Below are 25,113 nucleotides of genomic sequence, written 5' to 3'. Positions count from 1 at the left end.
GAGAGAAATATCTAATGACCCCCCCCCACACCCACCCTGTCTTTACACTAAAGTCTGGCATCTGTACAAATTGTGCAGAGGAAGGGCTGGGGCACCAACCTTTTCCCTTTTCCTCTCTTGGAATTGGGCTCTAAATGGTATCTCTGATTTAGTAATTGTCAGGAAAGAAGTTATGTTTCAGGGTTATTTTAATTCTTCCTGACAGTGAGCAAAATTAACTATGGAAACATTGTGGCAACAGGCTGCTTTCAGATGGCTTGACCTAACATAATGAGCATCAAAACATTTCCTGGTGTTTTATGTTATTGCTGCTCCTCAGATCATAGCGCATTGAGAAAAGGGACCTAAGTGCGGGCATAGAGCAGATCACACTGCGTGAGGACTCGGAGCGGCTCGCGCTGGGTGCGGGCATAGAGCCGCTCGCGCTGGGTGAACACGCGGAGCCGCTCACGCTGGATCAACACTCAGAACCACTCACGCTGGGTGAACACTCAGAGCCGCTCGCACTGGGTGCGGGCCTAGAGCGGCTCACGCTGGTCAAGGACATGGAGTGACTAGCCCTAACCCACGGGCAGCGTGGTAGTGGCACAGTCCAGGCAGCAGCAAGGGCAGACCCCAAGGAGACCCCAAGGACCCTCACAGCTGTAGGCAGGAGCTTCTCCTGGGCTTGGTGGGGGGGGGGGTCTCCACGCTACTAACTAGCCACAGATAGGGCTCTGAGGAGCCCCTGACATTTGAGAGGTTCAAGACAAGACTACCAAGAAGTCCCATGCTGAGTTTCAACATAATCCAAAGTCTGTGTTGAGCTAAGGGCCTGTTAAAAAATTCTGTCTTGGGGGCTGGGAATATGGCCTAGTGGCAAGAGCGCTTGCCTCCAACACATGAAGCTCTCGGTTCGCTTCCCCAGCACCACATATATGGAAAACGGCCAGAAGGGGTGCTGTGGCTCAGGTGGCAGAGTGCTAGCTTTGAGCGGGAAGAAGCCAGGGACAGTGCTCAGGCCCTGAGTCCAAGCACCAGGACTGGCCCACCAAAAAAAAAAAAAAATCTGTCTTGGGCTGGGAATATGGCCTAATGGCAAGAGTGCTTGCTTTGTATACATAAAGCCCTGGGTTCGAGTCCCTAGCACCACATACATACAAAAAGCCAGAAGTGGCGCTGTCGTTCAAGCGGCAGAGTGCTAGCCTTGAGCAAAAAGAAGCCAGGGACAGTGCTCAGGCCCTGAGTCCAAGCACCAGGACTGGCCAAAAAAAAAAAAAAGAAAAAGAAAATTCTGTCTTGCCTGGCCCCAGTGGCTCACGCCTGTAACCCTAGATACTCAGGAGGCTGAGAGCTGAGGATCATGGTTGAATGAATAGCCATCCCAGGCACAGAAGTCTGTGAGATTCTTGTCTCCAATTAACCACCAGAAAACTGGAAGTGGTGCTGTGGCTCAAGTGGTAGGGTGTTAACCTTGAGCACAAAGAAGGTCAGGAACAGCACCCAGGCCCAGAGTTCAAGCCAACAAAAAATACACACCTTGAAAAATATAATTTTGTATTTTCTTTTTGGAAAAAGAAACTTTAAACTGTAAATCAGCCAAACCTGAGGTGCCTAAATTACTGTTGCATAAATACTGGGATTCTTGTTCAATTAAATTTATTTATATAATTGTTTATCTAGACAGAATTTGTACACAGGTACAAAATGAGGCAGTAAAATATTTAAAATATAAAATATAAATGTATCCAAAGTTGAAAATTTAAATTATATTTTTGAAAAGATTCTTCTCGTTTAAGATATTTAAGTGTACAATTAAAATTGTGAAAATATGACATTAATATTATAGCTTTCAGACATATGTAAAGTTGAAGGAAGTTTAATTCTGATTTTTGAAAGGTCAATTAGACAGTAGTCTTTTTTTTTTTTTTGCTGGTCCTGGCTTGCACTCCGGGCCTGGGCTCTGTCCCTGAGCCTCTTGGTGCTCAAGGCTGGTGCCTTACCGCTTGAACCACAGCACCACTTCTGGCCTTCTCTGAGTAGTTTACTGTGCGATAAGAATCTCATGGACTTTCCTGCCTGGGCTGGCCTGGAACCGCGATCCTCAGGTCTCAGCCTCCTGAGCAGCTAGGATCCGAGGTGTGAGCCACCGGCACCCACCTTACAGTCGATATTTTTACTAATGCAAACTATGTGCAGGCCGCTGACTGAGCGTCCCCCTCGAGGGTCTGCACCCTGCTGAGGGACCCGTGTTCATGAAAAGTGGGAGCAGGAGGCGAATCATTCTGTTCAACAGCCCTCATTTAGCCATGGTGTTACTCCCTGAGGTTCCGGCTGCCTGCCACCAACCACGGTGCGCAAATACGGGTGTGTGTGTGTGTGTGTGTGTGTGTGTGTGCGTGTGTGTGTCCGGCCGGCCGCAGGTGAGGGGCCATGGGTCCCCTGGTGCTCTTCCTGTTCTCTCTTCCTCAGAGGTGAGACGTGGAGGTGGGGCAGAGCGGGAGGACCCATGGACGGGAAGCGTGGACCCACGGCGTTTCCAGGGAAATCAACAGGGCTCTCCCGGCCTGGGGGAGGGAGGGGGTGGGGCAGCCTCCCTCCCAGCCCACCCTCCTCCTCTTTCCCAAAGCAAAGCCATTAAGCTGCCCCATTGTCATCCAGATTGCAGAAGAGACTCCACACATCCTTTCAGGTTAAAATAGCCGGGACAAAGAGAGGAGGAAAAATTATTCCACTGTTGCTACATGGTGCTTAATTATAATGCCGCATAAATTGTCAGGTGCAAAGAATTATTCTGATAAATTAAAATACTAATTAAATAAGCTATTGCAGAATTTTGAGAACATTACAGGGTTCCGCTTCTTCAGGTAATTTACATATCCTTCATCTAATGAATTTAATTTTAAAGGACTTCTTTTTGTGTCTGGGAACCCTTTTTGTCTCCCATGAAGATAAAAATGGGCTTTCTCCCTGTTCCCTACCTCCGTGAAGCAATTTCTCCCATTCTGTATTCCACACTGAGGCCAAGTCCCGAATCCGGCCAAAAAATACCTCAGAGGCCACAATTACTCGAAATTCTCCTCCCTCAAAGTACAGGGTTGCACTTGGCCTGGAGCTCGGGGATGGGAAAGGGGCAGGCTGAGCTGAGCGTCTGCAGACATTTACCAGATGGAGACACAGCCAGCCGCAGATGGGCCTCTGAGCTCAGGCCTGGGGGGGTGGGGGGGGGAGGGAGTGAGGCCCACAGCCCCTCCCCCCACAGGGCAGGTGGAAGCGGGGACGGGGAGGGGGGGGGAGGGACTCTCAGCAGAGCCCTGGGTTCAGGACCCTCTCTGGGAAGCCAGGGAGCGTCGAGGTGCTCCTCGCAGTGAGCTGAGCCGTGGTTGCTGGTGCATACCTCACCGCCACACGCTCAGCACACCGTAGCCAATCTGCTCCTTCTCCATCTCTCAAGAAGAAGTTCTGATGAAGAGTTCTAAGCAGCCCTGACAGTGCGCCGTGGGAAGATTCTGGGGGGAAGGGGAGGCCCAGCTGGCTGTGCGGTGCCAGAAGCAACGCATGTAGACAAACTCTGTGCCGTGGTGAGGATGGAAAGCAGGCTGATTCCCAGAGCGCAGTGGATGGGCACACGGAGGCCCTGGCCAGCAGTGAGGAGCCAAGGCCGCTGCAGCTAAGCGCGCCTCCAAGGCCTCCCGGAGCGCCGGACCCGAGTCAGCGGCACTGCAGGGCCTCTGGAGAGGGCTCTGAGGGAAAAGTCTGCCCTGCACCCAGGAGTGCCAGGAGAGCCTACTCGGCAGCCCGCACCCTGAGCTACCTCAGGACAAGGAGGCAGAGCTGACTTCCCGGCCAGGAACACTTGCCTGCTCTAAGCAGGGCCCCTCCCATGTACCAAAGCCTTCCCTGCTCTTGGGCCGCCCTCCATGTGGGGGTCTGTCTCCATCCATGAAGCCCTACCAGTGGTCCAGGGCTCTGAGCCTATTCTTCTGCTTCATGAGGTGGGGGAGAGGGATTTTGCTTAGTTTTATTTGTTTTGGGGATCTGATTTATTTTGACAAATGGTTGCCTACAGTCCTTCATGCTTGTCTTGGTGACAAGCCTTTTGAGTGGGTCCCATGGTCCTCTGTTCATCGGCCACACACTCTCCTGGAAACTGACACCTGGGCAGAAGGCTACGGGCATGCTGCTCATGAGAGAGGATCACCAGTCTTGATGACAGAGGCTGCATGTCACCAGGGTTCAGACTGCGGAGCTCAGCCAGCCCGGAGCTCAGCCAGCCTGGAGCTCAGCCAGCCAGGAGCTCAGTGAACCTAGAGCTCAAGGAGCTTGAAGCTCAGCCAGCCTGGAGCTCAGCCAGCCTGGAGCTCAGCCAACCTGGAGCTCAGCCAGCCTGGAGCTCAGCCAGCCTAGAGCTCAGCCAGCCTGGAGCTCAGCCAACCTGGAGCTCAGCCAACCTGGAGCTCAGCCAGCCTGGAGCTCAGCGAGACTGGAGCTCAGCCAGCAAGGAGCTCAGCCAGCCAGGAGCTCAGTGAACCTAGAGCTCAAGGAGCTTGAAGCTCAGCCAGCCTGGAGCTCAGCCAGCCTAGAGCTCAGCCAACCTGGAGCTCAGCCAACCTGGAGCTCAGCCAGCCTGGAGCTGAGCCAACCTAGAGCTCAACCAAACTGGAGCTCAGCCAGCCTGGAGCTCAGCCAACCTGGATCTCAGCCAACCTGGAGCTCAGCCAGCCTGGAGCTGAGCCAACCTAGAGCTCAACCAAACTGGAGCTCAGCCAACCTCAGCCAGCCTGGAGCTCAGCGAGACTGGAGCTCAGCCAGCAAGGAGCTCAGCCAGCCAGGAGCTCAGTGAACCTAGAGCTCAAGGAGCTTGAAGCTCAGCCAGCCTGGAGCTCAGCCAGCCTAGAGCTCAGCCAACCTGGAGCTCAGCCAACCTGGAGCTCAGCCAGCCTGGAGCTGAGCCAACCTAGAGCTCAACCAAACTGGAGCTCAGCCAGCCTGGAGCTCAGCCAACCTGGATCTCAGCCAACCTGGAGCTCAGCCAGCCTGGAGCTGAGCCAACCTAGAGCTCAACCAAACTGGAGCTCAGCCAACCTCAGCCAACCTGGAGCTCAGTGAGCATGGAGCTCAGCCAGCGTGGAGCTCAGCCAACCTGGAGCTCAGCCAGCCTGGAGCTCAGCCAACCAGGAGCTCAGCCAACCTGGAGCTCAGTGAGAACCTGGAGCTCAGCCAACCTGGAGCTCAACAAACCTGGAGCTCAAGGAGCCTGGAACTCAGCCAGCCTGGAGCTCAGCCAGCCAGGAGCTCAGCCAACATAGAGCTCAGCCAACCTGGAGCTCAGCCAGCCTGGAGCTCAGCGAGAACCTGGAGCTCAGCCAACCAGGAGCTCAGCCAACCTGGAGCTCAGCCAACCTGGACCTCAGCCAGCCTGGAGCTCAGCGAGAACCTGGAGCTCAGCCAGCCTGGAGCTCAGCCAACCTGGAGCTCAGCCAGCCTGGAGCTCAGCCAGCCAGGAGCTCAGCCAACCTAGAGCTCAGCCAGCCTATAGTTCAGCCAGCCTGGAGCTCAGCCAACCTGGAGCTCAGCCAGCCAGGAGCTCAGCCAACCTAGAGCTCAGCCAGCCTATAGTTCAGCCAACCTGGAGCTCAGCCAACCTGGAGCTCAGCCAGCCTGGAGCTCAGCCAGCCTGGAGCTCAGCCAGCCTCAGCCAACCTGGAGCTCAGCCAGCCTATAGTTCAGCCAGCCTAGAGCTCAGCCAACCTGGAGCTCAGCCAGCCTGGAGCTCAGCGAGCCTGGAGCTCAGCCAGCCTAGAGCTCAGCCAACATGGAGCTCAGCCAACCTGGAGCTCAGCCAGCCTGGAGCTCAGCGAGCCTGGAGCTCAGCCAACCTGGAGCTCAGCCAACCTGGAGCTCAGCCAACCTGGAGCTCAGCCAGCCTGGAGCTCAGCGAGCCTGGAGCTCAGCCAGCAAGGAGCTCAGCCAGCCAGGAGCTCAGTGAACCTAGAGCTCAAGGAGCTTGAAGCTCAGCCAGCCTGGAGCTCAGCCAGCCTAGAGCTCAGCAAACCTGGAGCTCAGCCAACCTGGAGCTCAGCCAGCCTGGAGCTCAGCCAGCCTGGAGCTCAGCGAGAACCTGGAGCTCAGCCAACCTGGATCTCAGCCAGCCTGGAGCTCAGCCAGCCTGGAGCTCAGCCAACCTGGAGCTCAGCCAGCCTGGAGCTCAGCCAACCTAGAGCTCAGCCAGCCTATAGTTCAGCCAGCCTAGAGCTCAGCCAACCTGGAGCTCAGTGAACCTGGAGCTCAGCCAGCCTGGAGCTCAGCCAACCTCAGCCAACCTGGAGCTCAGCCAGCCTGGAGCTCAGCAAGAACCTGGAGCTCAGCCAACCTGGAGCTCAGCCAGCCTAGAGCTCAGCAAACCTGGAGCTCAGCCAACCTGGACCTCAGCCAACCTGGATCTCAGCCAGCCTGGAGCTCAGCCAACCTGGAGCTCAGCCAACCTGGAGCTCAGCCAGCCTGGAGCTCAGCGAGAACCTGGAGCTCAGCCAGCCTGGAGCTCAGCCAACCTGGAGCTCAGCCAACCTGGAGCTCAACCAAACTGGAGCTCAGCCAGCCTGGAGCTCAGCGAGAACCTGGAGCTCAGCCAGCCTGGAGCTCAGCCAGCCTGGAGCTCAGCCAGCCTAGAGCTCAGCCAGCCTGGAGCTCAGCCAGCCTGGAGCTCAGCCAACCTGGAGCTCAGCCAACCTGGAGCTCAGCCAGCCTATAGTTCAGCCAGCCTGGAGCTCAGCCAACCTGGAGCTCAGCCAACCTGGAGCTCAGCCAGCCTATAGTTCAGCCAGCCTAGAGCTCAGCCAACCTGGAGCTCAGTGAACCTGGAGCTCAGCCAGCCTGGAGCTCAGCCAACCTCAGCCAACCTGGAGCTCAGCCAGCCTGGAGCTCAGCGAGAACCTGGAGCTCAGCCAACCTGGAGCTCAGCCAGCCTGGAGCTCAGCGAGTACCTGGAGCTCAGCCAACCTGGAGCCCAGCCAACCTGGAGCTCAGCGAGAACCTGGAGCTCAGCCAGCCTGGAGCTCAGCGAGAACCTGGAGCTCAGCCAGCCTGGAGCTCAGCCAACCTGGAGCTCAGCCAGCCTCGAGCTCAGCCAACCTGGAGCTCAGCCAGCCTGGAGCTCAGCCAACCTGGAGCTCAACCAAACTGGAGCTCAGCCAGCCTGGAGCTCAGCGAGAACCTGGAGCTCAGCCAGCCTGGAGCTCAGCGAGTACCTGGAGCTCAGCCAACCTGGAGCCCAGCCAACCTGGAGCTCAGCGAGAACCTGGAGCTCAGCCAGCCTGGAGCTCAGCGAGAACCTGGAGCTCAGCCAGCCTGGAGCTCAGCCAACCTGGAGCTCAGCCAGCCTGGAGCTCAGCGAGAACCTGGAGCTCAGCCAGCCAGGAGCTCAGCCAACCTGGAGCTCAGGGAGAACCTGGAGCTCAGCCAGCCTGGAGCTCAGCCAACCTGGAGCTCAGCGAGAACCTGGAGCTCAGCCAGCCAGGAGCTCAGCCAACCTGGAGCTCAGCCAACCTGGAGCTCAGCCAACCTGGAGCTCAGCCAGCCTGGAGCTCAGCCAGCCTGGCCTCTGACCATCCACAGGCTTCCTAAGGGGAAGCAGGAGCCAAATTCAGGCTCAGGTGTGGTGAGTCGTGACCAGCATGACCTTGGGGCACGGCTACAGCAAGGGCATCAACCTCATTGCCTGTTATTATTCATCCTGATATTTAGATTTTGCTAGGCACCAGGAGCTGGGGTTGTTTTGGAAATGTCTGTTCACGCCTTTACAAAAAAAGTTTATACTTTAAGGCAACTTTCCTCTTGGTCAGGTTGTCGCTGCTTGACGGCTGCTGCTCCGGAAGTTATTCAGCTTTAGGGAGCCTGGCAGGGCACCGGGAGCACGCGGGGCCGCGGGGCTGAGCACCCAAGCACGGGCTGAGCAGCGGATGAGTCGGCAGCTCTCCCTGCCGGGCCTCTGTCAGGTGGGAGCTGAGCCCCGTGCACCTTCCGCTCCGGGCTCCGGGCTCCGTACTCCGGATGCCCAGGGGCCGAGCTCTGGGGTCAGCTGCCGCCGTGGCCACCAACTCATGATACACGCTTTATCACTGCGGAGTGAATGGTCAGAAATCAATATCAGGAGGAAACTTCAGACTGAAGCAGTCAGAGTTCCTGAGGTGAGGTCGCACCGAGGCTCCTTGGTTGCCAAGACCTAGGCACGGCAGTGGACCCACAGAGTGCAGGGGACAGGGGACGGAGGTGACCTCCCGTGTGTGCAGGGGACAGATGAGGAGGTGACCTCCCGTGTGTGCAGGGGACAAGGGACGGCGGTGACCTCCTGCGTGTGCAGGGGACAGGGGAGGAGGTGACCTCCCATGTGTGCAGGGGACAAGGGATGGAGGTGACCTCCCGTGTGTGCAGGGGACAGGGGACAGCAGTGACCTCCCGTGTGTGCAGGGGACAGGGGACAGCAGTGACCTCCCGTGTGTGCAGGGGACAGGGACGGCGGTGACCTCCCGTGTGTGCAGGGGACAGCAGTGACCTCCCGTGTGTGCAGGGGACAGGGGACAGCAGTGACCTCCCATGTGTGCAGGGGACAGGGGACGGAGGTGACCTCCCGTGTGTGCAGGGGACAGGGGACAGCAGTGACCTCCGTGTGTGCAGGGGACAGGGGACAGCAGTGACCTCCCGTGTGTGCAGGGGACAGGGGACAGCAGTGACCTCCCGTGTGTGCAGGGGACAGGGGACGGCGGTGACCTCCCGTGTGTGCAGGGGACAGCAGTGACCTCCCATGTGTGCAGGGGACAGGGGACAGCAGTGACCTCCCATGTGTGCAGGGGACAGGAGACGGAGGTGACCTCCCGTGTGTGCAGGGGACAGGGGACAGCAGTGACCTCCGTGTGTGCAGGGGACAGGGGACAGCAGTGACCTCCCGTGTGTGCAGGGGACAGGGGACAGCAGTGACCTCCCGTGTGTGCAGGGGACAGCAGTGACCTCCCGTGTGTGCAGGGGACAGGGGATGGAGGTGACCTCCCGTGTGTGCAGGGGACAGGGGACAGCAGTGACCTCCCGTGTGTGCAGGGGACAGGGGACAGCAGTGACCTCCCGTGTGTGCAGGGGACAGGGGACAGATGAGGAGGTGACCCCCCCCCCCCCATCTTACAGCCTCCGGAAGCACCGTTGCCCTGTCCCCATCTGCGTTACGCCTGCCTTCCAAGCCAGTGCAGTCGTGATCACTAGGTGTGTAAGATAGCACCCACTGGTCCATGGATTTTCTCCAAGGCAGTGGGAAGGCCTCAGAGGTGGCCATGAAAGGTGTAATAGGATCTAATTTGTGTCCCTCTAAAAGATGTAATTTCATTACCCAAGATTCATGGTGGTGTATGACAATAGGAGGTGAAAGTAATTGCTATTTTCTTGCAATCTCATTTTGTATTAATCACAATTGCAGTGCACGCTTCATTCAAAGGGTTTGCATAAAATTCTATTTTTTCCCTCATTTAGTTTTCCAAAGTGACAGGAGCTTTATCCAAAAGAGTATTTCCACAGCTTCATAAGCCAGGTCAATTGCCTGGTGACCCTGCTGTCGAGGAGGAGAGCTGTCCCAACTCTGCCTCAGAATCACCCGTCCTCATTTACATCTGCTAATTGTTTCCCAAGCCTTCCCTTCTGCGGGAGGGTTTGGAGGCCATTCGTTCTGTGGTCTTCCTCATTTGGAGTCAGGACAGGCCAGGGGAGGCTCCCCTGCGAACTGAACTGTGGGGTGTTCCTAGCGAGAGCACCCGTAAGAGAACACGGAAGAGCCCGCCACCGGGGCCTGGCGCTCAGAGCAGGGCCTTCCGGAGCGTCTTTAACCCCCGGGAAACGCGCGTTAGGGAAACATGGTTTCTCATCACATTGCTTCAGCTAAGGATAAGGCTTTATAGGTTGCAAAGTGTGTCTGCCTACGCTCTTCCAACTCTTCAGTGATTCTTCCCGTGTCCGTGTCTGGGCCGCAGGTCCTAGTTCACGTCCGTCTTCACACCTAGTTCACACAAATGTCCAGTATTTCCTCGTTCGCACCGAAGGCTCGGGAGATGCTTGGCCAAAGCAGAGCTGTGGGGTGGGACCTGGGGGCCGGGCTCAGGTTTCCCCGCCCCACCCGGGCCTGGTCAGCACCGCTGGTCCGTGAGGCTGGCCAGGGAGGGACTTCAGTGGCCCTGGTCATAGAGAATGCTCAGGTACAGCTCGAGATGCCTCCCTCTGAGTGCCCTGCACACTGACCCTCCACACACTGACCCTCCACGCTGACCCTCCACACACTGACCCTCCACACACTGACCCTCCACACACTGACCCTCCACGCTGACCCTCCACACACTGACCCTCCACACACTGACCCTCCACACACTGACCCTCCACACACTGACCCTCCATGCTGACCCTCCACACACTGACCCTCCACACACTGACCCTCCACACACTGACCCTCCATGCTGACCCTCCACACACTGACCCTCCACACTGACCCTCCACGCTGACCCTCCACACACTGACCCTCCACACACTGACCCTCCACACACCGACCCTCCACGCTGACCCTCCACACACTGACCCTCCACGCTGACCCTCCACACACTGACCCTCCACACACTGACCCTCCACACACTGACCCTCCACGCTGACCCTCCACACACTGACCCTCCACACACTGACCCTCCACGCTGACCCTCCACACACTGACCCTCCACGGTGACCCTCCACACACTGACCCTCCACGCTGACCCTCCACACACTGACCCTCCACACTGACCCTCCACGCTGACCCTCCACACACTGACCCTCCACACACTGACCCTCCACGCTGACCCTCCACACACTGACCCTCCACACTGACCCTCCACACACTGACCCTCCATGCTGACCCTCCACACACTGACCCTCCACACACTGACCCTCCACACACTGACCCTCCACACACTGACCCTCCACGCTGACCCTCCACACACTGACCCTCCACACTGACCCTCCACGCTGACCCTCCACACACTGACCCTCCACGCTGACCCTCCACACACTGACCCTCCACACTGACCCTCCACACACTGACCCTCCATGCTGACCCTCCACACTGACCCTCCACGCTGACCCTCCACACACTGACCCTCCACGGTGACCCTCCACACACTGACCCTCCACGCTGACCCTCCACACACTGACCCTCCACGCTGACCCTCCACACACTGACCCTCCACACACTGACCCTCCACACACTGACCCTCCACACACTGACCCTCCATGCTGACCCTCCACACACTGACCCTCCACACACTGACCCTCCACACACTGACCCTCCACACTGACCCTCCACACACTGACCCTCCACACTGACCCTCCACGCTGACCCTCCACACACTGACCCTCCACACACTGACCCTCCACGCTGACCCTCCACACACTGACCCTCCACACTGACCCTCCACACACTGACCCTCCATGCTGACCCTCCACACTGACCCTCCACGCTGACCCTCCACACACTGACCCTCCACGGTGACCCTCCACACACTGACCCTCCACGCTGACCCTCCACACACTGACCCTCCACGCTGACCCTCCACACACTGACCCTCCACGCTGACCCTCCACACACTGACCCTCCACACACTGACCCTCCACGCTGACCCTCCACACACTGACCCTCCACGCTGACCCTCCACGCTGACCCTCCACACACTGACCCTCCACACATTGACCCTCCACACTGACCCTCCACACACTGACCCTCCACACACTGACCCTCCACGCTGACCCTCCACACACTGACCCTCCACGCTGACCCTCCACACTGACCCTCCACGTTGATCCTGTGCTTCTTGCTTTTTCCTCACAGTTGACCACAAGGAGCAGCTGGAGTGGACGTTGGGCCTGACCATCCTGCGGAGTGGCGTGGGGCCGGTGAGTAAGGAGTGGCTGGGCTGCGGCTGGCTGCTGGTGAAGCCTGGGGTGCGGATGTTCCCCGGGGGCGGACGCTGGCCGGGGGTGGGCGCTCGTGGGAGGGGGGCCTAGGCTCACGGGGGCCGGGTGTTCACGGATGCGAGGGGGCAGCACTGCCGGTGTGGATCACGTGACATGGTGTGCTGGCCCGTGTGACCTGGTTTGTGTTGCCTCTGAAATTGTAATCTGCTGTTCCCCTGAGGAAAATGGTCACGCGAGCAAAATAGAGACGCTCCAGGGACCTGAATGTTTTAGAATTGACAAGTGCATGAAAATGCCTACGTCAGAGAATTTACTCCTTCTTTACCGGGTGTGGTGTCTTCATTGTTTAAGGAGCCATCTGTGGGCAACGGCAGGCGGACAAGTGCTTCTGCGGTGTGACCTGGTCTATGAGGCACGGGGCACAGTGCTTCTGAGGTGTGACCTGGTCTATGAGACACGGGGCGAGTGCTTCTGAGGTGTGACTTGGTCTATGAGACACGGGGAAGCAGTGCTTCTGCGGTGTGACTTGGTCTATGAGGCACGGGGCGAGTGCTTCTGCGGTGTGACCTGGTCTATGAGGCACAGGGCACAGTGCTTCTGAGGTGTGACTTGGTCTATGAGGCACGGGGCGAGTGCTTCTGAGGTGTGACTTGGTCTATGAGGCACAGGGAAGCAGTGCTTCTGAGGTGTGACCTGGTCTATGAGGCACGGGGCGAGTGCTTCTGCGGTGTGACTTGGTCTATGAGGCACGGGGCGAGTGCTTCTGAGGTGTGACTTGGTCTATGAGGCACAGGGAAGCAGTGCTTCTGAGGTGTGACTTGGTCTATGAGGCACGGGGAAGCAGTGCTTCTGAGGTGTGACTTGGTCTATGAGGCACAGGGAAGCAGTGCTTCTGAGGTGTGACTTGGTCTATGAGGCACGGGGAAGCAGTGCTTCTGAGGTGTGACTTGGTCTATGAGGCACAGGGAAGCAGTGCTTCTGAGGTGTGACTTGGTCTATGAGACACGGGGCGAGTGCTTCTGAGGTGTGACCTGGTCTATGAGACACGGGGCGAGTGCTTCTGAGGTGTGACCTGGTCTATGAGACACGGGGCGAGTGCTTCTGAGGTGTGACTTGGTCTATGAGGCACGGGGAAGCAGTGCTTCTGAGGTGTGACTTGGTCTATGAGGCACGGGGCGAGTGCTTCTGCGGTGTGACCTGGTCTATGAGGCACAGGGCACAGTGCTTCTGAGGTGTGACCTGGTCTATGAGACACGGGGCGAGTGCTTCTGAGGTGTGACTTGGTCTATGAGGCACGGGGAAGCAGTGCTTCTGAGGTGTGACTTGGTCTATGAGACACGGGGCGAGTGCTTCTGAGGTGTGACTTGGTCTATGAGGCACGGGGAAGCAGTGCTTCTGATGTGTGACTTGGTCTATGAGGCACAGGGAAGCAGTGCTTCTGAGGTGTGACTTGGTCTATGAGGCACGGGGAAGCAGTGCTTCTGAGGTGTGACTTGGTCTATGAGGCACAGGGAAGCAGTGCTTCTGAGGTGTGACTTGGTCTATGAGACACGGGGCGAGTGCTTCTGAGGTGTGACCTGGTCTATGAGACACGGGGCGAGTGCTTCTGAGGTGTGACCTGGTCTATGAGACACGGGGCGAGTGCTTCTGAGGTGTGACCTGGTCTATGAGGCACAGGGCGAGTGCTTCTGCGGTGTGACTTGGTCTATGAGACACAGGGAAGCAGTGCTTCTGAGGTGTGACTTGGTCTATGAGGCACAGGGAAGCAGTGCTTCTGAGGTGTGACCTGGTCTATGAGACACGGGGCGAGTGCTTCTGAGGTGTGACTTGGTCTATGAGGCACGGGGCGAGTGCTTCTGCGGTGTGACTTGGTCTATGAGGCACAGGGAAGCAGTGCTTCTGCCGTGTGACTTGGTCTATGAGGCACAGGGAAGCAGTGCTTCTGAGGTGTGACTTGGTCTATGAGACACGGGGCGAGTGCTTCTGCGGTGTGACTTGGTCTATGAGGCACGGGGCGAGTGCTTCTGAGGTGTGACCTGGTCTATGAGACACGGGGCGAGTGCTTCTGAGGTGTGACTTGGTCTATGAGGCACGGGGCGAGTGCTTCTGCGGTGTGACTTGGTCTATGAGGCACAGGGAAGCAGTGCTTCTGCCGTGTGACTTGGTCTATGAGGCACAGGGAAGCAGTGCTTCTGCGGTGTGACCTGGTCTCTGAGACACGGGGCGAGTGCTTCTGCGGTGTGACCTGGTCTCTGAGACACGGGGCGAGTGCTTCTGCGGTGTGACCTGGTCTCTGAGGCTGGCAAGGTGTCTGCCTTTCCAAGGTGGCCTGTCCGTCACTCCTCCACGGCCGGGCACTGTGCCCTTTAACCCTTGGGGCTGGCCGGCACCGCCGTCGGAGCCTGTGACCCCGTGGTGAGCGGCGTGCGGAGCCGTGTCCCCTCGGGAGGGGCCGTAGCCACTCGTCAGCCGGCGTGGGCTGACGCCAATCTGTGCCGTCTTGTTTGCAATCCCTGACTCCGCAGGGCGAGCCGCGGCGGGCGGGTAATTAACCGCGGAGGACGCGTGTCTAGGAGCGCTGGCTGCGGCGCGGCAGGGACGTCCTGGCGGAACCACTCGAGGGTTAGTGCCGCTTCGGAGACGGGGGGCGTGGGCTCTTGAAACGTGAATCCGCCTCGCCGGGGCTCTCCACGGTGCTGGGCACGGCGGTGCCACTCCAGGGCCGGGGGCTGGCGCCTGCCCGCCCGCCCAGGCCACTCCGCCACTGGCGGCAAGGGCTGTGTCCACCGGACCCCCCCCCCCCCGGCGGCCACCTGGGCCTGGCGGGTGCCGGCTGAGTGCGCCCCTGGGTCGTGCCGGCCGAGGCCGGGTTGGCGGGGCATCGGCCGGCGGGGCTCCCTGCTCTGCCCTCAGCAGCCACTGAACAGAGGTTCCCTGGCCATGGCGTTTCCTGAGGGTGAAACCCCTCTGTCTGGAGCAGGCTGGAGGCAATGGAGTGGCAGGGGAGGGAAGAAGTCCAGCCCCGCGCCCGACATGAAGCGACCCTTCCCGATGACGCGGCCTGCCGCCCCGAGGAAGGAGGAGCGGGCCCCACGCCCGCGGGCCCCTTCCACGACTCAGAAGACCGTCCGTCCGAGGGCGGAGTCCGCGGCGGCCCGCTTAGCATGTGCCCTGAGGAGCCGGAGGGCGGGGCACCGGGCCTCCTCCTCCCTCACGCCCCTCCTGCCGCCCGGTCCTGACTCTGCCCACCCCCCAGGCGTCAGAGCGCAGGACGGCCCGGGCTTCGCACCCGGTGCTCGGCTTCCACTCTCAGAAGGGCCACGCCTTCTCTCCGAGCAGAAGCGGAAGCCCGGGGCTCGACTTGCTCCTTCGGGGCCCCAGCTGTTGTGATGGAGGTTGACTGTTGGCGCCCGGACCCGCTGGGCTCAGAGACGGTTCCGGGTCAGGCCGGTCTCAGCGGGCGAGGCCCCAGTACGGTGCAGGACAAAGCCCTTCCCCGTCCGTGGGCTCCGGGCCCACAGCCCTGCACGTTCCCTCCCGCCTCCTCCCCACCCTCGAAAGCGCCGGCGCGGGGGGGGGGGGGGGGGTGAAGGGCACGCGCGTCTGTGGCAGGTTCCTAACAGCAAACGTGGAGGGAGGGGCGATGAGCGAAGGCGGCCGTCCGTCGGAAGCTGTCATCTCTTCCTCTTTCTGGGAACCGGATCTTGAGGATTCTGATTTTTAAAAGATGTTTCTCATTCCTGATTCTGGAATATGAAATGGGGTCTGATTACCAGAAATCTGGCGGCATTGATGGGTCTCTCACCGGCGTTTGCGATTCACAAACGTGATGGCAGACAGTAGAATTAAAACCTTTTAAGCCAAACAGAAATATCTCAAAACAAAAATTTAGAGGTAATGAACAAATTGCAGTGCACACCCGCGTTCCTAATAGACGAGAGATGTTTTGATGCATTTCAGATCCTAAAAGCTTTCCCATTTTATTCACGTTAGGGTGGCGGTATTGCATCCCAAGGACGGTTATAGCAAGGCTCAGCACGTGGGGAGCAGAGTGCTGTGGGGGCCGTTTGCCAGGCCTGGCGCTTCCAGCGTGCCAGAAGAGGCCTGCCTGACACGGGGCGGGCTCCGGGGGGGCCGGCCAGCAGCTGCAGTGACCACTGCCTGGCCTTGGAGTCGGGCAGCTCCGCGGGGGCCCGCCCGGTGCCCGCCCAGGGGGCGCGGGGAGCCCAGAGCGGCACCTTCCAACACGAGTCCACCTCGGGCTGCCAGGGCCCAGCGAGTGTGGACGCCCCGCCCCCCACCTCGATGGGAAAGGGCTGTCTGCAGACCCGGGGGCTGATGTCAGACACGGCTGACTCCCAGACATTTCCCCAGCCTGGTGGCCGTTTATCCCGCCTCCAGCCTTCCTCACCTTCTCCCGTCCACAGCTCCGTGCTTCTGCTGTCCCCGCTGGAGACTCGGAGCTCATTGGATGTGTGAGAAAATGGCATCCTTTCCTTTCCTCGGCTCCCACCTAGCCACTTCCTCTCCGCTGGAAGAGATTTGCTGCTGTAGATAGCGTTCATCAAAGTCCCAATCCAAGCCAGGTGTGGGGGCTCATGTCTGTAATCCCAGCGACGAGAGGCAGCGATTAGGAGGAGCGAGGTTTGAGGCCAGGCCCAGGCAGGAAGCTAGCGAGGCCCTATCTCACCCAATAAATGGACGCGATGGAACGTATCTGTAATCCTGTCTACTCTGGAGGTTCACTAAAATAAGATTAGGGATCCAATTTCCCAAGGATTGCTGGGAGGACCTTGATAGTAAATGCAGACTTAGGTCAGACAGATGAGCAAGAGGAGGGGCGGCGTGCCTGAGGCCATGTCCCTAGGAAGCCGGGGACAGGCTCAGGCCTGCCCAGCTGCCCGGCGCGGGTCACTGGGTCCAGGCCGGACCGGAGGCAATGAATGTAAGCGAGGCCTCTGTCCACAGGGGGAGCAGCCCCCTGGGAGGAATGCTGGGGAGCCTGCCCCGGGCTGCCAGGGGGCCGGGGGCTTCGCCAGGCCCGCGGATCTGTCCACTGGGCCCCAGGTGTAGGGGCCTGGCTGCCCCTCATTGGGGCCAGCTGACAGGGCCGAGAGGACAGCCAGCGAGCAGGCCACCCATGGAGGGTCCCGGCCCACTGATGTCCTTGGTTTCAGGCCAAGGCTCAGAGCTGCACACAGTGAGCGGTCGGACAGTCGGATATCCCAAACCTCATCTTTAGAGCTAGAGCCAAAGGGCACAGATGGAAAAGGGGGAAGAAAGCAGTACAGCAAGGCAAGCTATCTGTGGAAAATAAAGTAAACACAACCCGACCCTCTGGCTCAGAAGTCACACTTGTAGACATTTAAAGAGCTCAGTCACCAAGTGAAGCATAGAAACAAAAGCATCTCACTACCCCCCTCCAAAAATAAAAAAAAAGAAGAAGAAGGAACAAACTTAAAATATAAATCTAGGGCTGGGGATATAGCCTAGTGGCAAGAGTGCCTGCCTCGGATACACGAGGCCCTAGGTTCGATTCCCCAGCACCACATATACAGAAAACGGCCAGAAGGGGCGCTGTGGCTCAAGTGGCAGAGTGCTAGCCTTGAGCGGGAAGAAGCCAGGGACAGTGCTCAGGCCCTGAGTCCAAGGCCCAGGACTGGCAAAAAAAAAAAAAATATATATATATATATATAAATCTAGCTGGGCACCAGTGGTTCACACCTGTAATCCTTGCTACTCAGGAGCCTGAGATCTAAGGATCACCATTCAAATCCAGAGGGGCAGGAAAGTCTGTGAAATTCTTACCTCCAATTAACCACCAGAAAACAGGAAGTGGCACTATGGCTCAAAGTGGTAGAGTGCTAGCCTTGAGCAAAAGAGCTCCAAGGCAGTGCCCAGGCCCCGAGTTCAAGCTCCAAGACCAAATATATGCACACCTGTATATATGTATATATATATATGTATGTATGTATCTAAATACATATACATATGTAATCTGATTACACTATACTGCTTGAGGGACAGCTATATAGAGAATGTGGGGTGTACAGTAGGTGTGGAATGTACAGTAGGGATGGGGTGTGCCATAGCATGTGAGGTGTATACTGGATGTGTTGTGTACAGAGTGTGGAGTGTACAATAGGGTGTGGGGTGTACTGTAACATCTAGGGTAACAGTGGTGTGTAGGGTGTACAGTGGGTATAGGGTATAGAGAGCGTGTGGGATGTACAGTAGGGTGTGGGGTGTGCCATAACATGTAGGGTATCCAGTAGTGCATAGTCTGGTCCAGGTGTCTTTGTACACTCAGCACCTCTGTGCACAGCTTAGGAAAGGAGAGCCGCACCCACCCTGCACAAGTTCTTCTCACCCCTGCGTGTGCACGCACGGAGGAGTGGCCTGGATCTGGCTGAGCCGCGGTGGGCCGGGCCAGCGGTGTGCCCGGGCCTCCGACCCTCGGGGGCTCTGGTGCCATCGCTCCGGTCCTCACTCGTTCACGATGACCTGGCCTGGCGTTGTGGTGGGCACTGCAGAGCACAGCGAGGCTGTAAGTTGTCCTTCGCCTCGGAGGAGGCTGTGTCGAGAAGCAGGAATGCCGTGTGCGTGGCAGAGGCGGGAGAGGTGCTCCAGGAGTCCTCCCGGGGCTCCGTGCCCCATGCTCGGGGCACCCCAGAACCACGGAGGCTGTGTGAGCATGGGCATTATCTGACTGGGGTGCCGGTTGTCTGCTTATAGGCATCGGGGACTCCTGCCAGCCTATGGCTGTGATGTCCCTTGCTGCGACTGGAGGGTGGAGGTGGAGACCCCTGTAGCCACAGCCACCTGAGAGCCCAGCAGAAACCCAGGGCCGCAGACGCGCCCAAGAACACAACCTCGGAGAACACGTTAGCTTCCTGCCAGAGCCAGGCGGTGATGGGCTGAGGGGCGGCTGCCAGGAGCCAGGGGCGGCTGCCAGGAGCCGGGGCCGGCTGCCAGGAGCCAGGGCCGGCCTTGTGCTGGGCCCCAGGACACTGAAGAGCCAGGACGGCCCTGTGGTAGGTCAGGGATCCCTCCTGTGCCACCTGCGGGGGCTTCCTCCCCCCTTACGATTCTGCACACACCTCATTTTGCTCTAATCTACATTTTCTTGACAGGGGACACAGGATTTTTTTTTTTTCCTCCTAAATGCGAAAGTACATCCGTCCCAAGGAAAGCCCGCGGACTTGTCGATATTTCTAATTTGTGTTTGTAAAGGGAAATCTGCATGACGCCACATTCAATATCTGTGACCTTGACCGTCTCTGGCCACTCTGGGCCTCAGCCTTCCCACTTCCCACAGCCACAGGTACTGCCACGGAGGCTGGGACCCAACTGGCCCGTCCTCGCCCCAGCTTGGACAGGACGGGCCGGGAGCCACAGCCCTCCACCCCGACACGCGGTGACAAAGCTCACAGGCTCCCTTAATTAACCGCAGTAGATGTATCGACGAGTGTGAGTTTATTACAAACACTGTTTTCAGCTGAAGCGCCCCCCAGGGAGCCGCCCCCCCCCCCCGTGTCACCTGGGCCCTCGAAGCCTCCCTGGCTCAAAGGAAGGAGAGCAGACGGGGGAGGTGGCAGTTGCCATAGCAACAAATTCTCTTCCGTTCAGGATCAGGGTAAACAGACACGTAGGATGACGACGAAAGCCACGTGGGCGGCGGCGATGGGGGCTGCCCCTCTCACGCCTTCTTCTCTGACATTGTCTTACGTTCTCTTAGAGCATGAGTCATGGGTGCTTCCGTGGCCGGGCAGGGCTTACGTTCTGAGGCCGGGCTTGGGTGCTGTCTTTCACTGTGTTCCCCTGAGACACAGAGGCTCCATGGTGGCTCCTCTCCATGGAGTGCAGGCCGGCTCCCGTGGGCTCCGAGACTGACGCACGCCGGCTCCCGTGGGCTCCGTGACTGTGTGCACGCCGGCTCCCGTGGGCTCCGTGACTGTGCGCACGCCGGCTCCCGTGGGCTCCGTGACTGACGCACGCCGGCTCCCGTGGGCTCCGTGACTGTGTGCACGCCGGCTCCCGTGGGCTCCGTGACTGACGCACGCCGGCTCCCGTGGGCCCCGTGACTGACGCACGCCGGCTCCCGTGGGCCCCGTGACTGACGCACGCCGGCTCCCGTGGGCTCCGTGACTGACGCACGCCGGCTCCCGTGGGCTCCGTGACTGACGCACGCCGGCTCCCGTGGGCTCCGTGACTGTGTGCAGGCCGGCTCCCATGGGCTCCGTGACTGTGTGCACGCCGGCTCCCGTGGGCTCCGTGACTGTGTGCACGCCGGCTCCCGTGGGCTCCGTGACTGTGTGCACGCCAGCTCCCGTGGGCCCCGTGACTGACGCGCGCCGGCTCCCGTGGGCCCCGTGACTGACGCGCGCCGGCTCCCGTGGGCCCCGTGACTGACGCACGCCGGCTCCCGTGGGCTCCGTGACTGTGTGCACGCCGGCTCCCGTGGGCCCCGTGACTGTGTGCAGGCCGGCTCCCGTGGGCTCCGTGACTGACGCACGCCGGCTCCCGTGGGCTCCGTGACTGTGTGCACGCCGGCTCCCGTGGGCCCCGTGACTGTGTGCAGGCCGGCTCCCGTGGGCTCCGTGACTGACGCACGCCGGCTCCCGTGGGCTCCGTGACTGTGTGCATGCCGGCTCCCGTGGGCCCCGTGACTGACGCACGCCGGCTCCCGTGGGCTCCGTGACTGACGCACGCCGGCTCCCGTGGGCTCCGTGACTGTGTGCACGCCGGCTCCCGTGGGCTCCATGACTGTGTGCACGCCGGCTCCCGTGGGTTCCGTGACTGTGCGCACGCCGGCTCCCGTGGGCTCCGTGACTGTGTGCCTGCCGGCTCCCGTGGGCCCCGTGACTGACGCACGCCTGCTCCCGTGGGCTCCGTGACTGTGTGCACGCCGGCTCCCGTGGGCCCCGTGACTGACGCACACCGGCTCCCGTGGGCCCCGTGACTGACGCACGCCGGCTCCCGTGGGCTCCGTGACTGACGCACGCCGGCTCCCGTGGGCTCCGTGACTGACGCACGCCGGCTCCCGTGGGCTCCGTGACTGACGCGCGCCGGCTCCCGTGGGCTCCGTGACTGTGCGCACGCCGGCTCCCATGGGCTCCGTGACTGTGTGCCTGCCGGCTCCCGTGGGCCCCGTGACTGACGCACGCCTGCTCCCGTGGGCTCCGTGACTGTGTGCACGCCGGCTCCCGTGGGCCCCGTGACTGACGCACACCGGCTCCCGTGGGCCCCGTGACTGACGCACGCCGGCTCCCGTGGGCTCCGTGACTGACGCACGCCGGCTCCCGTGGGCTCCGTGACTGACGCACGCCGGCTCCCGTGGGCTCCGTGACTGACGCGCGCCGGCTCCCGTGGGCTCCGTGACTGTGTGCACGCCGGCTCCCATGGGCTCCGTGACTGTGTGCCTGCCGGCTCCCGTGGGCCCCGTGACTGACGCACGCCTGCTCCCGTGGGCTCCGTGACTGTGTGCACGCCGGCTCCCGTGGGCCCCGTGACTGACGCACGCCGGCTCCCGTGGGCTCCGTGACTGTGTGCACGCCGGCTCCCGTGGGCCCCGTGACTGACGCACGCCGGCTCCCGTGGGCTCCGTGACTGACGCACGCCGGCTCCCGTGGGCTCCGTGACTGACGCACGCCGGCTCCCGTGGGCTCCGTGACTGTGTGCACGCCGGCTCCCGTGGGCTCCGTGACTGTGTGCACGCCGGCTCCCGTGGGCTCCGTGACTGACGCGCGCCGGCTCCCGTGGGCTCCGTGACTGTGTGCATGACGGCTCCTGTGGGCCCTGTGACTGTGTGCACGCCGGCTCCCGTGGGCTCCATGACTGACGCACGCCGGCTCCCGTGGGCTCCGTGACTGACGCACGCCGGCTCCCGTGGGCCCCGTGACTGACGCACGCCGGCTCCCGTGGGCTCCGTGACTGTGCGCACGCCGGCTCCCGTGGGCTCCGTGACTGTGTGCACGCCGGCTCCCGTGGGCTCCGTGACTGACGCACGCCGGCTCCCGTGGGCCCCGTGACTGTGTGCACGCCGGCTCCCGTGGGCTCCGTGACTGACGCACGCCGGCTCCCGTGGGCTCCGTGACTGTGCGCACGCCGGCTCCCGTGGGCTCCGTGACTGTGTGCAGGCCGGCTCCCGTGGGCTCCGTGACTGACGCACGCCGGCTCCCGTGGGCTCCGTGACTGACGCACGCCGGCTCCCGTGGGCCCCGTGACTGACGCACACCGGCTCCCGTGGGCTCCGTGACTGTGTGCACGCCGGCTCCCGTGGGCTCCGTGACTGTGTGCACGCCGGCTCCCGTGGGCTCCATGACTGACGCACACCGGCTCCCGTGGGCTCTGTGACTGTGTGCAGGCCGGCTCCCGTGGGCTCCGTGACTGACGCACGCCGGCTCCCGTGGGCTCCGTGACTGTGCGCACGCCGGCTCCCGTGGGCTCCGTGACTGACGCACGCCGGCTCCCGTGGGCTCCGTGACTGTGTGCACGCCGGCTCCCGTGGGCTCCGTGACTGTGTGCACGCCGGCTCCCGTGGGCTCCATGACTGACGCACACCGGCTCCCGTGGGCTCTGTGACTGTGTGCACGCCGGCTCCCGTGGGCTCCGTGACTGACGCACGCCGGCTCCCGTGGGCTCCGTGACTGTGCGCACGCCGGCTCCCGTGGGCTCCGTGACTGACGCACGCCGGCTCCCGTGGGCTCCGTGACTGACGCGCGCCGGCTCCCGTGGGCTCCGTGACTGACGCGCGCCGGCTCCCGTGGGCTCCGTGACTGTGCTCACACCGGCTCCCGTGGGCTCCGTGACTGTGTGCACGCCGGCTCCCGTGGGCCCCGTGACTGACGCACGCCGGCTCCCGTGGGCTCCGTGACTGTGTGCACGCCGGCTCCCGTGGGCCCCGTGACTGTGCGCACGCCGGCTCCCGTGGGCTCCGTGACTGTGTGCACGCCGGCTCCCGTGGGCCCCGTGACTGACGCACGCCGGCTCCCGTGGGCTCCGTGACTGACGCACGCCGGCTCCCGTGGGCTCCGTGACTGTGTGCACGCCGGCTCCCGTGGGCCCCGTGACTGTGTGCAGGCCGGCTCCCGTGGGCTCCGTGACTGACGCGCGCCGGCTCCCGTGGGCTCCGTGACTGACGCACGCCGGCTCCCGTGGGCTCCATGACTGACGCACGCCGGCTCCCGTGGGCTCCGTGACTGACGCACGCCGGCTCCCGTGGGCTCCGTGACTGTGTGCATGACGGCTCCTGTGGGCCCTGTGACTGTGTGCACGCCGGCTCCCGTGGGCTCCATGACTGACGCACGCCGGCTCCCGTGGGCTCCGTGACTGACGCACGCCGGCTCCCGTGGGCTCCGTGACTGTGCGCACACCGGCTCCAGTGGGCTCCGTGACTGTGTGCATGACGGCTCCCATGGGTTCCGTGACTGTGTGCACGCCGGCTCCCGTGGGCCCCGTGACTGACGCACGCCGGCTCCCGTGGGCTCCGTGACTGTGCGCACGCCGGCTCCCGTGGGCCCCGTGACTGTGTGCACGCCGGCTCCCGTGGGCCCCGTGACTGACGCACGCCGGCTCCCGTGGGCTCCGTGACTGACGCACGCCGGCTCCCATGGGCTCCGTGACTGTGTGCACGCCGGCTCCCGTGGGCCCCGTGACTGACGCACGCCGGCTCCCGTGGGCTCCGTGACTGACGCGCGCCGGCTCCCGTGGGCTCCGTGACTGACGCATGCCGGCTTCTGTGGGCCCTGTGACTGACGCGCGCCGGCTCCCGTGGGCTCCGTGACTGACGCATGCCGGCTTCTGTGGGCCCTGTGACTGTGCTCACACCGGCTCCGGTGGGCTCCGTGACTGTGTGCCTGCCGGCTCCCGTGGGCTCCGTGACTGACGCACGCCGGCTCCCGTGGGCTCCGTGACTGTGTGCACGCCGGCTCCCGTGGGCTCCGTGACTGACGCACGCCGGCTCCCGTGGGCTCCGTGACTGGGTCCATGACAGCTCCTCTGGCTCTACCTAGAGTCCAGAGTTTGTATCAGAAATTATTATTATTTTTTACATAAGATTACCCTGAACTTTGGAGAGGCTTATGAGCCCTCTCAGTCTGTAGTATTCCAGAAATTCTTCCTCCCTCTCCACCCACGAGACCACAGGAGGCAGCCTATCAAGGAAGCGGGCAGCCAGCCTCCCGCTCTGTGTTCTTGAGATGCTACAGCTAACAGCTGGGTGAATCCTTACCCGCCCCCCCCGCAAGATCTATTCTCAATACCACCTGTGATGTGCACACCATTTCCTTCTCCCAGGTGACACACACCACAGATGAGGAAACAGAGGCATGAGCAAGTGCCAGGCCAGCAGCAGCAGCCAGGCAAACCCCAGGCAGCCTGGCTTCCCAGGCTGCATCCTGGCCCCAAATTGCATGTCACTAGAACTAAGGTCAGAAAGGCCTTGAACACAGCCTTTTGCTGAAGGAGCTTTTGTCCTCCTAAGGTAGGAAAGTACCCACAAGAGGGATGGGTTCTAGTTTTGTGCATAGTCTCTGATGAGACCGTCCCATGTCTCCCTGAACACCACACAGCAGCCAAGGCCCAACCTTCTGGGTTCCTCCAGGTCTCTCACAATGCATGGGCACAGCTGGCAGAGCTGCCCCATCCAGGTAGACTACATGGTGACCACTCAGGGAGGAGAACAGGTGGCTCCGATGGTAGGCTACATGGTGACTACTTGGGGAGGGGAACAGGTGGCTCCGATGGTAGGCTACATGGTGACCACTCAGGGAGGGGAACAGGTGGCTCCAATGGTAGACTACATGGTGACCACTTGGGGGGGGAACAGTGGCTCCAATGGTAGGCTACATGGTGACCATATGGGGAGGGGAACAGGTGGCTCCGATGGTAGGCTACATGGTGACCACTCAGGGAGGGGAACAGGTGGCTCCAATGGTAGGCTACATGGTGACCACTCAGGGAGGGGAACAGGTGGCTCTGATGGTAGGCTACATGGTGACCATATGGGGAGGGGAACAGGTGGCTCCGATGGTAGACTACATGGTGACCATATGGGGAGGGGAACAGGTGGCTCCGATGGTAGGCTACATGGTGACCACTCAGGGAGGGGAACAGGTGGCTCTGATGGTAGGCTACATGGTGACCATATGGGGAGGGGAACAGGTG

At 60.9% G+C, this 25,113-nt stretch overlaps 1 protein-coding gene across 1 annotated transcript in view; it reads left to right on the top strand.

Annotated features, from left to right (window-relative positions):
• Ptprn2 (protein tyrosine phosphatase receptor type N2) overlaps positions 1-25,113 on the top strand; it is a 455,648-nt gene that overhangs the window by 223,531 nt on the left and 207,004 nt on the right. The window contains 1 exon segment of the mRNA XM_048337774.1: positions 11,861-11,925. Coding sequence (XP_048193731.1) covers positions 11,861-11,925 — 65 coding nt within the window.

The sequence above is a fragment of the Perognathus longimembris genome, chromosome 2 (assembly GCF_023159225.1).
Source record: "Perognathus longimembris pacificus isolate PPM17 chromosome 2, ASM2315922v1, whole genome shotgun sequence".
In the NCBI taxonomy this organism is placed as follows: Eukaryota; Metazoa; Chordata; class Mammalia; order Rodentia; family Heteromyidae; genus Perognathus; species Perognathus longimembris.
Note: the sequence above shows the minus strand (reverse complement) of the source record. Positions and strands in the feature narration are given on the sequence as shown.